At 38.0% G+C, this 17,451-nt stretch overlaps 1 protein-coding gene across 4 annotated transcripts in view; it reads left to right on the top strand.

Annotated features, from left to right (window-relative positions):
• LOC140733614 (low density lipoprotein receptor adapter protein 1-like) overlaps positions 1-17,167 on the top strand; it is a 108,948-nt gene extending 91,781 nt beyond the window's left edge. The window contains exons 8-10 of one of the 4 annotated variants that reach the window (XM_073057189.1): positions 3,504-3,538; positions 9,090-9,123; positions 14,027-14,169. In XM_073057189.1, coding sequence (XP_072913290.1) covers positions 3,504-3,538; positions 9,090-9,123; positions 14,027-14,035 — 78 coding nt within the window. In that variant the 3' untranslated portion in view covers positions 14,036-14,169. Of the gene's footprint in view, positions 1-3,503; positions 3,539-9,089; positions 9,124-14,026 lie in introns of all 4 variants that reach the window. The other 3 variants (XM_073057191.1, XM_073057188.1, XM_073057190.1) reach the window with 3 other exon arrangements.
• The last annotated feature ends 284 nt before the right edge of the window (positions 17,168-17,451 follow it).

The raw sequence follows: 17,451 nt of genomic DNA, 5'->3' as shown, positions 1-17,451 counted from the left end.
ATTGATGTTTCAGGCTGGGACCTTTCCTCAGGGCCAGCGTTTTGTGTGTTGCTTTGGATTTCCAGCACCTGCAGAATTTCCCTGTTTAGAGCTCTGTTGTCATCTATACTTATGTAAGCAACATAGCTAATTTGCAATACATTTGTAATTTTGATTTTGTTGTTAGGTTTAGCAAGAGAATCGACGTTGCCTTTGTGCCGGGGAACCATTTGTTTAGCTTTCGGGCTTGCCTTGGTTTATCAATGTCACATGTTGTCTGACTGGAGAGAAGCTTATCAGACATTCAGGATTTGGCTCTGACTAGTCTCAGACTGCCAGATGGTCATTTGGATAAACTGGTGATTCCTGTGCGCTCTTTTTTTGTGTACCATGAAAGCCCTAAAGCTAGATAAGACCTCATCAGGTCAAAATCACACTGAGGTGATGTTAAATTAAAAGAAAATACAAGTAGGCACAGCTGGAACTTCCCATTTAGCTTTGTGATTATTTCACTTTCAAAGGAGCTAAAGCATGTCAGCCTAATTCTACAGATTTATGTAATAAGTCATTAAACTAGAATAAATTAATGGATGCTCTGATCTTAGAACAAATATAGGAAACTGAATTAATTGAACTTGCAGAAAAAAATGACCATGAAATTAATATTATTGCCAGTGACCAATTTACATTTGAGCACCTGAATCAACATGTACTGTATATCACATTTCACCTCCCTAAATCTAGAAAGTTTTATGAGTGCACATTATGAGTCTGTTATTTCTATCATTAATTATTTAGTTAATATCTGGCCACTGGTGGCTAAGTGGTAACGCAAAATTTTGATTGCCTTTAACATCTGTCTTCATGTTTTGTTTTGTGTATTCAATGGTGCATTTTTCTGGGTGTGAATTTAAGTAGATCAATTATCATGCCAGTGAGTATTTTAAAAAAAAATTAACACACATTCAGATTTCACTCTCTGAGATGCCTTTACATATTTGCTTTGTTTTCTCCCTTTATATCTTTCGTCTTTTCTGTACTTGCTGCATATCGGGGGCAGGACTGGTGATCACCTTCAGTGAGAGATTCAGCTTCCATCTGGACACTGAATCTACCCCCCCCCCCCCCCCCCAGCCCCCAAGGGAAACTGTTGTTTCCCATGAACACCTCTGTGCTGGGATCACTCTGTGCTTGATTGGCATGACACAGTATACTGAAAGTGAACATTGGATGTAGTTAAGTAATCATTTTTAGCTCCAATTAAAAGATTCACATGCTGTCATTGACTCCATCTCCTATGATGGTCGCTAATGTGACCAGAGTTCATAGTGTGCAAATTAAAAATTAATACAGCAGTGCACATTAAACTTGCCTCACGTTTCCCCCTATTGTGCTTAAAAACCTCACTGCTGATTTCTATTCTTCTAACTTTATTTTTCTGATCTCCTATTACCCCATTACTGCTGGAGTCATTAGAATTCAGACTTATGTTGTTTGCCAAAGGCTATTTTTTGCTGACAGGTAGACAGAAGAGTTATTTATTTGGTGCTTTTCTGCCTGACTGTGGCCGTACTTCTTTAAAATCAATCCACCAAAAAGTTAAAACAAGAAAAATCTGAATTGTGCAAATAAATGATATTTTTGGGGTAATTTTAAGCATTCTTGTAATTAGGTCATCATGTTTAGTTGGTTGTTTTTTGACATTAGTCTGGATAGTTTGTATTTGAAACACATTACTTTCCGTATTCTTCTTGTGACATAATAAGTGATGGGATGAGGGATGTGAACTTTAACCATTGAAATCAGTGTAGTATTGTTTCCCATTCTTGCTCTGGGCCAGGGAATTGTAGTATCTGTGCTCTGAGCCCTGTTGAAGAAAGTAATTAAGGCTGTTTGCTCCTGGATTTATGAAAACTGCTCTGCCTTTCCTTCCCTGAATTTTTTTTCCCTGAAGGTGCTTCAAAATTATACAGAAGTTTACACCAATTTATACTCTGAAATTAAAAATCTTGGTTAAAGTTTGATAAATTGGTAATGATTTTTATAATGATTTCATATTAGAAACAACAAAACGAGGCTATTATTTATTTGTAATATTTTTTCTTCTTGAAAATATCTAAAAATTTACTTATACAGTGCATTTTTTCCAATCTGAGCTGGAGTCACAGTTGGTGTTGATATGATTTTTCAATATATAGGAAAATCTGAGACCTTGAGGAGTCATAGATTGTCTCACTGTTTCTGTGATTGAACTCTGTGTACTCAGTTTTTCTGTTTCCCAGAAAACATTCACAGCAAAAAAATTATCAACATCAGATTTAAGAAATTGTTCAATAGATTCTAATTTTCACATTCACTCGCTGAGTTTTAGATACACAAACCAGTAAAAATAACTTCTTTCCATCACTTTGCGTAATATCTGTAAAAGCTTTCAAATCTTCATTTTACCTTCTGTATCGGGAATTCTGTGCCCATTTCCACAATAAATAATTTATATGATATATGAGCAAGTAAAACAACAAAAATAAGCTCTCAGATTTTAACACCTGACATATCTATTCAACTTCAATTTGTGTTGAAATCCCTATGTGGTACACATATATTTGGTTAATTGTCAAACCTATCATTTTCAACATGGCTTTAATTATGCCAAAACGAGAACAAAAAGCATTGAAAACACGCAGAAAATGAGGTGGTACCTCTGGAAAGAGAATCAGAGTTAACATTTTAAATCTGAGACTTAAGTCAGAATTAGGAAAGAGACTCAAAAAAAATGTCTCTTTAAATTGCTGAAAAGGTAAATTGCTGAAAAGGACCAAGGAAATATCTGTGATAAGGTGAGGCCAAGTAGGTTAGTTGGTTGCTTTAGTAAAATAGAAAAAGAAATAATCTTAACCAGTTCACCTGGCTTCGTGCTATGATATTTTTTCCTCTCTTGTTCTGTTCTTTTCTCCCATGTAAAACCCCCATTTTTTTCCCTTCTCTTTCCCAGTTCTGAGGAAGAGTTTTGGATCTGAAACATTAAATTGGTTTCTCATTTCATTGAAATTGCCTGATTTGCTGAGTATTTCCATAAAGTTCTGTTTACTTCAGATTTCCAGCTGTGATTTTTCAATTATGCAAACCCTTGCACTTTTTCTGTGAGCTGTAACTATATGTAACTAAGATGTGGAGATTTGTGAGTGACTGCAAAGCTATTAGGATTACCAATTTCATGGACTTGATTTTGAATCCAGTACAGAAAATCAATTCCGGTTTTAAGCAAAATGCAGAAACGAATTATTGCTGCAAATTAAAGTTTTAACATTTATCCCAGTTAATAATCTTCTATTGCATTCAAAGTGCTGGTTAGGATGGGGGATAGAAGGCTGCTGTAGCTTTTCTTCATTGTTAAGATTTGGCAAAAAGCACGAGAAAGGCTGACTAAATATTACTGTAACAGTGATACGATGTGCTGTAATTTCAGTGATACTGCATGGGGCCATTGGGTAATAGTAATAAAATTCCTTATGTTTACTTTGCAGGAAGAGGACGACGGTCTTGATGATGCCTTTTCAAGGTAAGCAGTTGGAGAATCTATTATCTTACTGGTGATACACAACCCAAATTAAATCTCCGCGTTTAAATATTATTACTGGCTACTTAGCTTCAGTACGTTTAATGCATATTAATAAGGTCCATATTGTGAAGCATTCATCTGATCTCCATAGTTGTCATTTTCTTTTTTAATTCATATTTTGGGATCTGGGTATTGCTGCCAACTCCAGCACTTACTCTCGAGAAGGTGGTGATGAACCATCTTAAACTGCTGCAGTCCTACAGTGGTGTCGGGGAATGATTTCCAGGATTTAGATACAGCAGCAATGAAGGGCCAATGAGATATTTCTAGAGCACGTTGGAGTGCAGCTTGGAGGGCAAGTAACGCCCTGATCATTCGTAGTGGTAGGGATGTCTGATTCCGAAGATGCTGTTGGAGTAGTCAAGCTGAGTAAATGCAGTAGATTTTGTAAATGGTAAGCACTCCAGCCACTGCATACCTCTTATGGAGAGAATGAACATTTGGGGTGGCCATTGGGTCATCAATCAAGCAGGCTCCTTTATTCTCTACCCATGTGTTGGAGCTGCACTCATCCAGATGGAGACTTTTCCATTATGCTTCCAAAGTGCCTTATCAATGGTAGAATCCTTCAGTTTTAGGAGTTGCTTGCTTCTGACCTGGTAGTTGCAGCCACAGTATTTATGTGGCCGGGTCCAGTTGAGCATCTGTACGATGGTGATGGGTGGGATGTTGACGATAACTAGACATTGGAAGTACCATTGAATGTCAAGGGTAGGCAGATAGATTCCAGACGTCACATTGATGCCATAAACATGACAGCCTAGTGTTGTCTAGATTTGTTGCATTCAGACATGGAGAACTTCATTTGCTGTGGAGACACAAGTGGGGATGGACATTGTGCAATGATTAGTGAATTTGATGGAAGCAGTATCATTGAAGAAACCGTAATTTTCCCAGAACTGACAATTGTTTTCACTCTTTAATGTGAGTTTCAATTTAAGGCCTTTGCATTTGAGATAAACATTATTTATTTCAAGTGTGTGACATGTCATCAGTCTATGTTCTGACTACTGTGATGTGTGGTTTTTATGGTGCGGTTTATGTTGTATTCACAGGGTAACTAGATGTGAGTAGTGCTCGGGTACAAGGAACAGTTTTCTTAGTAGATGAAACCTTAAACTAATTAGAAGCTAAAAAAGAATCTAGTGCTTTTAAAAGGTATCTTCCAATGCTCACTGGCGACCCCTGGCGAAATAATCAAAGTGGCTTTCAGTCTTCAAAAACAAAATTATCTGCGTTATTTTCATTTCTGTATGATTTACCTATTTGGAAGTTTTTTTTAATATAATTGCTGAATATGCGCTACTTCCTTTTGGTGACTGCAATTTATTTTCCTTCCAGTTGTAGGTCTGGCTTTGTATATCCATCAAATCCATTGGTACAAGAATTAATTTAATTCTACTAAAATAATTTTATCAATTGTGATATTCATGGTTGTACATATATTCTGAAACAAAAAGCCAGATGAAAACAAAGTAATTTTATAGAGTGCAGATTTGTCAAATAATGTTAGAGAACAAACCTCATCAAGAATTGTGTTAAGTTCCATGACCTTTATATATAAAATAAGATTGGAACCATGGGCTAAACTTAATTCCTTGAGCATCGTAAGCATGCAGTCCGGGAATGGACTTTTATTGTCTGCAATACAATATTAGCTCTGAGAAGCAAGATAAAAAAATATTCAGTTCAGATTCAGTGCTGAACCCATTTGTTTCAACTGCTTTTGCTTGTTAGTCAGCTTTTAAACTCTTATCAAGATGCTGATTTTAAGAGTAAATTCCATGGTAATAGGTAACATAGTAACATTAAAAAGCCTACAGGCCAATACAGGCCCTTCAGCCCGCAAAGCTGTGCCGAACATGTCCTTACCTGAGAAATTACCTAGGGTTACCCATAGCCCTCTATTTTTCTGAGCTTCATATACCCGTCCAGGAGTCCATCCATTCTGCCTCCACCACTGTCGCCAGAAACCCATTCCACGCACTCACCACTCTCTGCGTAAAAAAACTTAACCTTTAGTCCCTTACTTCTTTGCACCATGAGTCACTGTTATTATTCAGAAGCGAGAACTCCAATTTGGCATCAAACCATGGAGGCCAATTGCCAATGCAGTAGTTAAGATTTTTTCCCTGTGTTCTAGATTAGCTAATGCAGGACTTCACTGACATGCTTTAGCATCATAGCACAGTGGCTTTTTCACCGAAGTTCATCATATCTCTAATAAGTTGCAACTCTTCATTGCAGGTAAAGGAAGTTTTATTTACAGACTCTGCTGGATCCCATATAGTTTAACTGTGGGAAAAATCCTAAAGTAGAGGGAACTCAATGGCCAATCAAAGCATTTTTTATCTTGATATTTAAATTGTAGTTATGCACCAGAGCATTTTAATTGTATTCTCGATTGCTATTATTTTGATGAGTATATTCTAATAATTTCTAATAGACTCAACATTAAGCAGTATTTTAAATACTACAAGAATCAGAATTAGGTTTATATCATTGGCCTATGTCGTGAAATTTGTTGATTTTGCTGCAGAACTACAATGCAATACACAATAGTAGAAAAAACTGAATTTAGTACAATATATCTGAAACACCCTGGTTTCCTTGGCTGCACAAGTCTAGGGAAGATGCTCTCAAGTCCCGCCAAACTCGTGAGATTGAGACAGCTCATCCCACCCCAAACCTCGGTTTGTGTGGATGCTGTGTCATTTGCTACCCTGTTACAAATTAGTGCCACGAAATAACAGACAGTACACTGTATACGATTAAAGGAATTACATTTATGAATCTTAACTAAATGGTTAGTAAAGAATAACAAAAAGAAAGGGGCTCATTCTAATTAAAGAGTCAAACGTGCACAAGTTGGAGCTCATCTTGAACTTCTCTGTCACCCACGCTCTGGGCCCTCGGTCAACGTGAAAGCACACACCACCCTCTGAACATCGCTCGCAATCCATCTCGAACAAACAGGTCTCCCACTAGATCAGATGCTACGACTGGTTCTCCCCAGCATCTTCTCTCTTCATCTCCTGCCGAACAAAAGCCCCAAGACCAACCTTATTATCCTTCACCAAGAAAAAGCTCCCCTTAATTTGACCATCCTAATTGGATGGCACAAATTTCTCCTCATCTCTTATCGTCAACAATAACCGGAGCAAGCTGAAAACAAGCTGCTCTTACAGAACTGCCAAATGCAATACATACAGCAGAGCAGTAAAATTATGAACCAGGGCATTACATATACATATAAAATAAGTAGTGCAAAAACTGAAACAAAAAAAAAAGAGTGAGGTATGTTCATAGTTTCAGTGTCCATTCAGAGATCAGATGGCACAGTCAGGAAACTGTTCCTGAATCAGTGAGTGTGTTCCTTCACGCTTCTGTACTTCCTTCCTGATGGTAGCAGTGAGAACAAGGCATGAGCTGGGTGATGGGAATTTTTAATGATCGACACCGTCTTTTGAGGCATCGCTCCTTTGAGATGTTCTGGGTACTACAGAGGCTAGTGGCCGTGAAGGAGCTGACTAAGTTTACAACTCTCTGCAGCTTTGACGATGATGCAGCTAAATAGAATGCTCTCCATGGTACATCTGTGGAAATTGGAGAGTGCTTTTGGTGAGATGCATAATCTCTTCAAACTCCTAAAGAAATCTATCCTCAGAGATACTGAGATTACCCACTCTTTCCACCTCTGATCCCTCTATGAGGACTGGTGTGTGTTCCCTCATCCTACCCTTTCTGAAATCCACAGACAGTTCTTTGATCTTACTGACATTGAGTGCAAAGTTGTTCCTGCGACACTACTCAACTAGCTGATATATCTCTCTCCTGTACGCCCTCTTGTCACCATCTGAAATTCTGCCAACAATGGTTATATCATCAGCAAATTTATAGATTGCATTTGAGCTGTGCCTAGCCCCATGGTATTGGGTGTAGAGAGAGTAGAGCAGTGGGTTAAGGTGTGCCAGTGTTAATTGTCACCATTTCACCAGATGTTTTATCTCCAGATCCCATGTGTATGTATTTATTTAGGCCCTTCTGGCAAACCCAATGAACGTTAACCCAATCACAGGACGATTTACAATGACCAATTAACCTACCCGGTACGCCCTTGTACCGTGGAACAAAACTAAAGGACCCTGAGAAAACTCACACATTCCACGGGGAGGATGTATAGAGACTCATTACAGTATGGGACCGGTATTGAACTCTGGAACCCCATGTGTCGCACTAACCATGTACGGTCTTCTTGCCTTATTACATTTCTGAATATATGCACAACCATGAATATCATAGTTAACACAGAATTATTTTTAGTAGTGAAACATAAAACACGAGAGATTCTGCAGTTCTGAAAATCCTGAGAAACAACACAAAATGGTGGGTGGCAGTACTCAGCAGGTCGGGCAGTGTCTGTTGAAATGAATAAACAGTCAAGGGTTTAGACCCTTCATCAAGACTGATGGGGGAAGAAGCCAGAATGAGAAGGTGAGGGACGAGGGGGGAGGTGGACAAGCTAGAAGGTGGTAGGTGAAGCCAGGTGGGTAGGGGAGGGGGGGATGAAGTAAGAAGTAGGGAGGTTACAAGTAGATAAGGCAAAGTGCAGGAATCCAACAGGAGAGGAGAATAGATCATGGGAGAAAGGGAAGGAGGAGGGGCAGTGATAGGGAGCTGAGGAGAATAGTAAGAGTCCAGAGTGGAGAAATGAAAAAGTGGAAAGGGGTGGAGGGAAGGGAAATTACCAGAAGTTGTAGAAATCTATGCTCATGCCATCTGCTTAGAGGCTACATCATGTTGGTTCTTAGACCAATGGATTTGATGAATTTTGAACCAATCCTACAACTGGAAGAAAAATAAAATGCACTCATCAGATGAACCATCACACATTTAGTATTTCTTTAGAAGATATCTAATCTCATCTGCAGCAATGTCAACTGGCAACCAACTTGAAGATCCTTGCTTCTGCCTCTTTCCTAGCTTGCTATTTAATATTTCTCTTGCTCAAAAATGGTTGAGGAGATTGGAGGCTTTCATGTCCAAGGAATTGTTTGCCATTATTGAAAACTGGACTGTGCATCCAAAACCAGTAATAAGTCCTTGGATATTGCACAGGAAGATTAATACACTAATAATACCCTGTCACTTTCCTTAATATTGCATTTCTGTCATTAAGATTTTGTTAACATTAGGCACTTAAATGTCTGATTAATATAATCAAAAATATTTAAACTGATTTAAGTATGTGGAACAATAGAGTTGAATGTATTTAGTAAGTTTTCTTCCTTGGTATGTCTTCACATGTTTGATATTCTTTCTGATTTGTCCCAAGTGGTAACAGTATAAAAATACATGCCTAAATAGACCTGAATATTGTATGAAATTAATGTTTACCTGAGTAAAGAAGCCAAAAAAAATTTCCCTCTAAAAGTTAGCCAGTGAATGAAGTTTGTGAGGTATGATATTTATTTTTCAATTTTACAAGCAGCATTGTGGATGCAGTTGAGCCAAGCCAATCACAGGTACCTTTTCTGATTCCTAAACGTTTTCAGTTTCAGTGAATAATGATTAGATCCTTAGAAACAATTACGTTTGTGTTCATACGAAAATGTTTACTGCTTTAAGATCACATTTGCCACACTCATTTTAAAATTTTGCCATCAATCTGATCCATCTGTCAATGGAGTGTGAAGTCAGCAAAGTGGTGAAAACTACCGTTTATGCAAATTATCAGTTAAAGCAAGAAACTTGAATTGTTAGAGTCAAATAATTTTTGCGGAAGGAAAATGTGTGCTTCCAAAGCTTTTGAGAGATGCCTTGACATGAAAAGCTTGACACAGATACTTCATCTAATTTTCAGATTGTCAAATCAAGTTATGAAAGTCTGCTCAGCAGCCTGTTGAAATCTGACCCCTAGTGGTGTAAATGGCAAAATGTAAATGTAGATACCACTACAGTATTATAATGTTGCAACTTCAAAGCTCAGAGCCATGTATGCAACAGGTCTTTTTTTACGCTAAAGCAAAGATGCAGGGGAGACCTGGTTGAAAATTTCTCTCCAAATTGAAAAATACATCATGCTTTTATATATTTGGGGTATAAAGAAAACAGCAGGTAACAATATTCATTGTCCGGTTCAAAAGTCCTCAAGTGTCTCCTGAGTAAGACCTGGTAGTTGCTTTCCTCGCTGAGGCTGCGTTTGTTCAGGCAGCTGGCCTTGCAATTTAAAAATTAATTACTGCTCAGAAGATGTATTTGGAATTAGTGGCAAGATCTTATTTGTATTAATGGTTACTATGTTCTCCAATTATGCTTCCTTGCAGTAAGATCTTCAAATAGGAAGGACTGGTAACAGGGGCTAATGAGGGAATAACACTCGAGCAGAATTGGGGCAAGGCTCAGGTCCATAGACTCAGACAATGGACAAAGCCCTCAATAATAAAGAATTTAACTGTGCTCCCAGGAGTGTTGCCTGAAGTAAAATGTAGATTAAGGGCTCTACCATTAACTGTATGCATTCTCCATTCGTTAGAAAATAGTCAGCTCTTTTATTTCTTCTACCAAAGTGCATGACCATACACTTCCTGACACAGTATTCCATCTGCCACTTTGCCCATTCTCCTAATCTGTCTAAGTCCTTCTGTGGCCTCTCTACTTCCTCATAAAAAAAATTGCCCCGCTACCTGTCTTAATATTGTCTACAAGATTTGCAACAAAGCCATCAATTGCATCATCCAAATCATTGACATATAATGTAAAAAGAAGCGGTCCCAACACTGATCTCTGTGGAACACCACTAGTCACTGGCAGCCGACCAGAAAAGGCTCCTTTTATTCCCATTCTTTTGCTTCCTACCAACCAGCCACTGCCTTATCGATGCTAGTATCTTTCCTGAAGTACCATGAGCTCTAGTTAAGCAGCCTTATGTGCAGCACCTTGATAAAGACCTTCTGAAAATCCAAGTATACAACATCCACTGATTCTCCTTTGCCTATCCTGATTGTTATTTCTTCAAAGAATTCTAACACATTGTCAGGCAAGATTTTCCCTTGAGGAAATTGTGCTGACTATGGTCTATTTTATCATATGCCTTCAAGTACCCTGAAACCACATGCTTATCAATTGATTCCAACATCTTCCCAACCACTGAAGTAAACTAACTAACTTATTATTTACTTCCTTCTGCCTCTCTCCCTTCTTGAACAGTGGAGAGTCATTTGCAATTTTCCATTTCTCTGGAACCATGCCAGACTCAATTGTTTCCTGAAAGGCTATTACTAATGCCTCCACAATCTCTTCAGCCACCTCTTTTAGAACCCTGGGATGTATACCATCTGGTCCAGTTGACTTATCTACATTCATATCTTTCAGTTACCCTCCTCTCTGGTAATGGTAACTTCATATGCTTCTGCACCCTCTCCCCCCCCCCCGACACTCTCGAACTTCCAGCGTACTAGTCATGTCTTCCACAGTGAACACTGATGCAAAATACCCATTCAGCTTGTCTACCATTTCCATTATCCCTCTCAGCATAATTTTCCACTAGTATGATACCTATTGCCCCTCTCTTTTACACTTTATGTATTTGAAGAAACTTTTGGTATCTTCTTTAATATTATTGGCTGGCTTACCTTCGTATTCAATCTTTTCCTTCTTAATGACTTTTTTTTTTAAATTTACCCCTGTTGGTTTTTAAAGCTTCCTAATCCTCTAACTTCTCACTAATTTTTACTCTATTATATGCTCTCCCTTTGGTTTTGTGTTGGCTTTGACTTCTCTTGTCAGCCACAGTTGTGTCATCCTGCCTTTAGAAGACTTCTTCCTCTTTGGAATGTATATGTCCTGCATCTTCTGAATTGCTGCCAGAAATTCCACCCATTGCTATTTTGCCATTATCCCTCCTGCAACAACCTCTTAGCCCCAGAAAAGCCCAGCTCATTTGACCTATCCTCATTAAGGTATGCTCTGCAATACAGGCATCATCCTGATAAATCTCCTCTGTGCCTTCTCTGAAGCTTCAATATCCTTCCAATAATGAGTTGACCAGAACTGAACATAATACTCCAACTAACAGGGTTTTACAGGACTGCACCATTACCTCATGGCTCTTGAACTCAAATGTCCTGACTAATGAAGTCCACTGCACTACCTTAACCACTGCATCAAATGCACTGCAAATCTGAGGGATCTCTGGACCTGTACCTTAAGATCTCTCTGTTCCACCACATTGTTAAGAATCCTGCTATTAACCTAGTATTCTTCCTTCAAGTTCCATAGCACCAAAGGTAGATTAATTGTTGGCATTATCAAATATGGATGAAATAGTTTCCTCTCACTTTGTTGTCCTACCATTTGTAAGATTGTGGCTATCAATTTTTTTTTGAAACAATGAGAGTTATTGCCGCATTCCTTGTAAGTCTCACAATTCTGGGAATAAATTAAGTTGCTGTTTGCTGGTGCTAGTCCAGAGACTCGAACACAAAGTGATGAACAGCACTCTGTTGTAGTACTGATGGAGTGTTGCAATGTCGCTAGTGCTGTTTTTCCCTTGTGATGTTCAAATGAGGTCTTATTCTCTCTGGGCTGTTCACATAGATTACAATATACTGTTCAGAATGGAGAAGTTTGCCTTGGAATTAAAAAATGACCTCTCAATCAATGTAAAGAACTCCCATTCTTTAGCCAGAGAGTGGTGAATCTGTGGAATTCTTTGACACAGGGAACTGTGGATGCCAAAACTTTATACATATTTAAGGCAGAGGTTGATAGATTCTTGATTGGTCAGAGTATGAAGAGATACAGGGGGAAGGTAGGAGATTGGGGCAGAGAGGAAAAAGATGGATCAGCCATGATGAAATAGCATGGCAGACTTAATGGACCAAATGGCCTAATTCTGCTTTTATATCTTATGCTCTTATAATTAGAATATCAGTTACCTGTGTCTATATATCTTTTCTGTGTGTGAATTAATTGCTGCATTTATTGCATTACCACCACCGACTACATTTCAAAAGTTCTTAATTAATTGTTTAGTGGTTTTAGACAACCTGATGTCATGATACTACAGTGCAAGTGTTTCCTTTTTCTTGAATTCCCCAGAGCATGTTTCATTTCACTGATGGTAATTATATTGATTGGTTGTTTTGCATAATTGGCTGCAGGATAGAATCATTATAAATGACAGATCGGGACTGGTTAGTCCTAGGAGCACTAGAACACTACAGCACAGTACAGGCCCTTCAGCCCTCCATGTTGTGCTGCCCCATATAATCCTCAAAAAAAGTACTAAACCCACACTACCCCATAACCCTCCATTTTTCTTTCATCCACGTGCCTGTCCAAGAGCCTCTTAAATACCCCTAATGTTTTAGCCTCCACCACCATCCCTGGCAAGACATTCCAGGCACTCACAACCCTCTGTGTAAAAAAACTTACCCCTGATGTCTCCCCTAAACTTCCCTCCCTTAATTTTGTACATATGCCCTCTGGTGTTTGCTATTGGTGCCCTGGGAAACAGGTACTGACTATCCACCCTATCTATGCCTCTCATAATCTTGTAGACCTCTATTAAGACCCCTCTCATTCTTCTATGCTCCAAAGAGAAAAGTCCCGGCTCTGCTAACCTTGCTTCATATGACTTGTTCTCCAAACCAGGCAACATCCTGGTAAATCTCCTCTGCACCCCCTCCATAGCTTCCACATCCTTCCTATAATGAGGTGACCAGAATTGAACACAATACTCTAAGTGCAGTCTCACCAGAGATTTGTAGAGTTGCAACATGACCTCTCTACTCTTGAACTCAATCCCCCTGTTTGATACAGCAAAAGGCTGAGCTGAGCTGAGTGATAGAGCAAAGTCTGTGGGTAAGGCAACCCGGTGTTAGAATGGATCTGTAAATTGACAGTTTTAAAGTTCAAAGTACATTTATAATCAAAGTATGTATACTATATACAACCTTGAGATTTGTCTCCTTACAGGCAGCCATAAAAGAAAGAAATCTAATAAGACCCATTTAAAATAAAAAGACTGTCAAACATGCAATGTGCAGAAAAAAACAAATTCATAAACATTAAAAGTAAGCAAATAACATTCAGAACTGAAGTTCATGATACAGCCACAAAGCCAGTCACAGCCTGTTTGTTGCAGGCCTCTGCCTCAATTCAGCACAGAGATGAGTCAGCCTCCCTCTCCTCCAGCCCTGACACCCTGACCTTTCCAATCCAGCTGTGCATTTAAATTGGCCAAATATCAAGTTATTTCTCCCTCTCAGCTCCTGGCCCTGCTCTCAAGCCTGGGACCCGTCACCTTGTTTCAGCCTGTGCCTGACCTTTCCAACTTGGCCTTGGGCTTAAATTGGTCAAACCTCAGCTTGTTCCTCATACCTCATTAATAATTTTGAATGGTGCTCTCTTTTCCTATTTCAGACTTGCTGAATCGCGAACAAACAAACAGTGCACAAATATCTCAGACTTTCAGGATTCTCAGGTAAAGGAGATGCACCTGTCAGCCATGGACACGAGTAAAGTGTACTCGTCCCTTACGGACTCAAACACAGGAGACTCATCACCATGCCTCTAAGTTCAAGCAGAACTGCCAATCTCTCATCGACTTGGGTGTCATTCTAATCACAGTAAATTGGACTTGGTTTTTAAACGTGCTGAGGGAAGAGCTGGAGGGAAATATACTGCTTCAGTGTGCTGGAAATAAACAGCTTTTCCTAATTCATTTTGATGCCTTAACAATAGCTAAACAGATTTTTTTCAAATTGTGTTTACTTTAGAGCCTATATTTACATGCAGCAATTGCATACACTTCTTTGAAAACCGTGATTATGACAAGCTAGTGAAAAAGATAAAGGGGACGAGAGTAGCATTTTAATATACAAACAATATTTTTTTTCATCTCTGTATCTGACTGAGTGAATTAAGAGCAGACTGTATTACACGTGGTCAAACTCAAAGTGGAAGCCGCCAAACAGGATTCCTACTTACTGTGACAAGTCAGCAATTTCACAGGTAGTGGTCAGTAAGGTATAGCTTTAGTGCTTACAAGCTGCTGCGTGCCATCAGGTTACTGTAGGCCTGAGGAGAGCAGAGCGAAGGAAAGCCAGATGATTTTTTTTTCCCCTTGGTTTTTTTTCCCCCTCGATTTATTTTTTCCTTCTTTGATGTGCTGCTGCTATTAGTTGTGAGAAGTTTCTTGTTTTAAAAAATTTAAACATTTATGCCTTCCAAGACCTGGATACAAGGATGAAAGAATCATTCAAATACAAATTGGATATATTTATGACTTCTGGGAAATAAATGGAGTGCTTGGGAGAAAGACAATGACTTCACGTTGATTTCCCAAAGCTTTGCACCATTGAGCTTAATCTTGTGTCACTTCTGAGTCAGTTGTAGATTTAACAGAAAGCTTTAATCACTCAACACATCTGTTAGGTTCCAGTGCAGGTGGACGTATGATTCTAGTAACCATGAATTTATTGGGCAGATAATTATTGTACAATTACTCACATGACTGGAATGGAAACTGCTAATTTTATGGTAGGTTGTTTACCTCTAGTATATTGACAATTAACCTACCATCTCCTATTGTACTGAAATAACAGCCAGTACAATGCACTCCTACACAAGAAAACATGCAGGAACCAGCACTAACAACCCTCTACAAAAAGCTAGCTATAAGAGTGTCCACTGCTGTTTCACCGACTGCTATACAAACTGAGTTATCAATCTACAAGTTCAATACAATTTTGGCTGCAGATTGATGGTTAATATTTCAGAATGTCTGAAATAATTGTGGTAGTTTTTGTTAAAGATGAATGTAGCTTTGAGTCTGTAAACAAGAATTTCTATTTGATTTTTCTTTTGAATGATGTATTTTCCAAACTCTGTATATTTCTCAAGCTTATGCCTTTTGTATCATATTGATGGTTAAAAAATGGTTACAGAAAATTGTGTTTGTGCCTGTTGGACTTAATCATTGGAGAATGATGTATACATTGTGCTATGATGTGCATCTGTGGAAAAAGTGAATTGTTATAAATATGCTGGTAAAAGAGGATCCATCGTGGAGACCCATGTGGTCTTTGAAGCATAAATTTTACCATATTTTACAAATGGTTTTCACAGTACAGCATGCCCTCAAATCCATTTGTGAAACATTGTGATCACTCATGCAATGCCACAATATAATGTTATTGAAATATTATAGTTTGCAAATAATCAGGAAGTTATTTTTGCATGTAAGCATCATTCAAAACTACTTCAATTTTGATAGCTTTCTAAACTACAATATCTTAACAATAAAAATATTTTTGACATATTCAAGTCTGATACTGTACTAAAAATATTCAGAGCGATTCTAGGTCCTTGATCATTGTAAGGATTTAAATCTCTAGATTTCAAATATCCAAAGATGTACCAAGCTTCACCTGGATGTATGATACATTAATCCAGATAATAGCACTTGTAGTTATAATTCAAAAAGAATCACATGTTAAGCTTCTACTTTTTAAAACAGGAAGTGCTGCAGATTTTTAACCAGCAACAATTTTGATCTAAGAATGTTATATTCCAATTAATGTTGCAGCAACAAATCAACAGAAGTGCATTGCCATGTCATTTTGTTGTGTTATAGTTGACTATATCAGTATGAAATATTTTGATGCACATTTACTGTATTTGATATTATGTGGTGGATTTTGCCTGGCCTTGGCACTGTGGGTTCTGATGCTTTATACTGGTGCATTGAGAACATTGACTGAAGGATAACTGAATGTGGATCGTGCAGAATACTGGACATAATTTAATTTAAATTAAATAACTAATTTATTCCATTGTTATGGATATTACTGACAAAATATGATATAATTTATATTGCCATCTCGTGCCATGACAGAATTCCTAATTTCCAGGTTAATTAGTGCCGATTGGATTATTTGGGGTTGAGCTCTGCTACTTAAAGGAAAAAATAAATTTTAACATTAGGTTTATGTTTGCAGATTTACATTAATCAAGTCAAGAAGCTATTCTATGAAATAATTGAATTGAGGTAGAAATTAAGACCATGTTAATTTTAGCATGAGAATGTTTGCAGTTGGTTATTGCTATGCAAACAGAATGCTTTATTTCTGAGTGTAGTCTGTTGAAACACTCTGTGCTAATGCATTTAATTTTTACAACACTGCAATTCTTTCTCCCAATATATATAGCACTAACATTTATTCCAAATATCAAATGCAGCCTTAGTACTACAAAGTTTATGCAAGCCTACCCTCACTCTCAAATTCCAACTGAGTTAGTGAACACAAATAGGCAAAAATTATGACCAATGCAAAGCTTGGTCACCATAGCAAATCTCTTGTCTGTGAACACCAAGGATGTACGGTAGTATAAATGGCAGCATTGCACAAACTAAAAATTTTAGCTTCCAATGTAATTCACAATTTGATAGTATTCTAATGACTGTACAATTACAGATTTTTGGATAAAATATATTATACTTGTGATAAAATTATTGGTTGTCATTTTTATTAATGAACATGTAATAAAAATCTTGAGACATTTTAATTTGAATTTTTGTCTTGATTGAACATACAAATACAAGAAGTAGAAAGTAAAGTTCAATGTGATACTTCACTGAGATGATGACACACAGATTTCTCTGTGATCTCTAGATCAGGCATTGTGCAGATTGCTCTCGTCTCCTTCCATATCAAAGGGGTAGCTTTTCCCCAATGTTTTATTTGAAAACATTGGAAAAACTTGGGAGGAAGACTAAAGGAACATTTCCAGAAAATGGAGATGAGGAGGAACCATTTCCTGAAGTACAAAGGAGGAAATATGGG

This window comes from Hemitrygon akajei, chromosome 9, assembly GCF_048418815.1.
Source record: "Hemitrygon akajei chromosome 9, sHemAka1.3, whole genome shotgun sequence".
Lineage (NCBI taxonomy): Eukaryota > Metazoa > Chordata > Chondrichthyes > Myliobatiformes > Dasyatidae > Hemitrygon > Hemitrygon akajei.
Note: the sequence above shows the minus strand (reverse complement) of the source record. Positions and strands in the feature narration are given on the sequence as shown.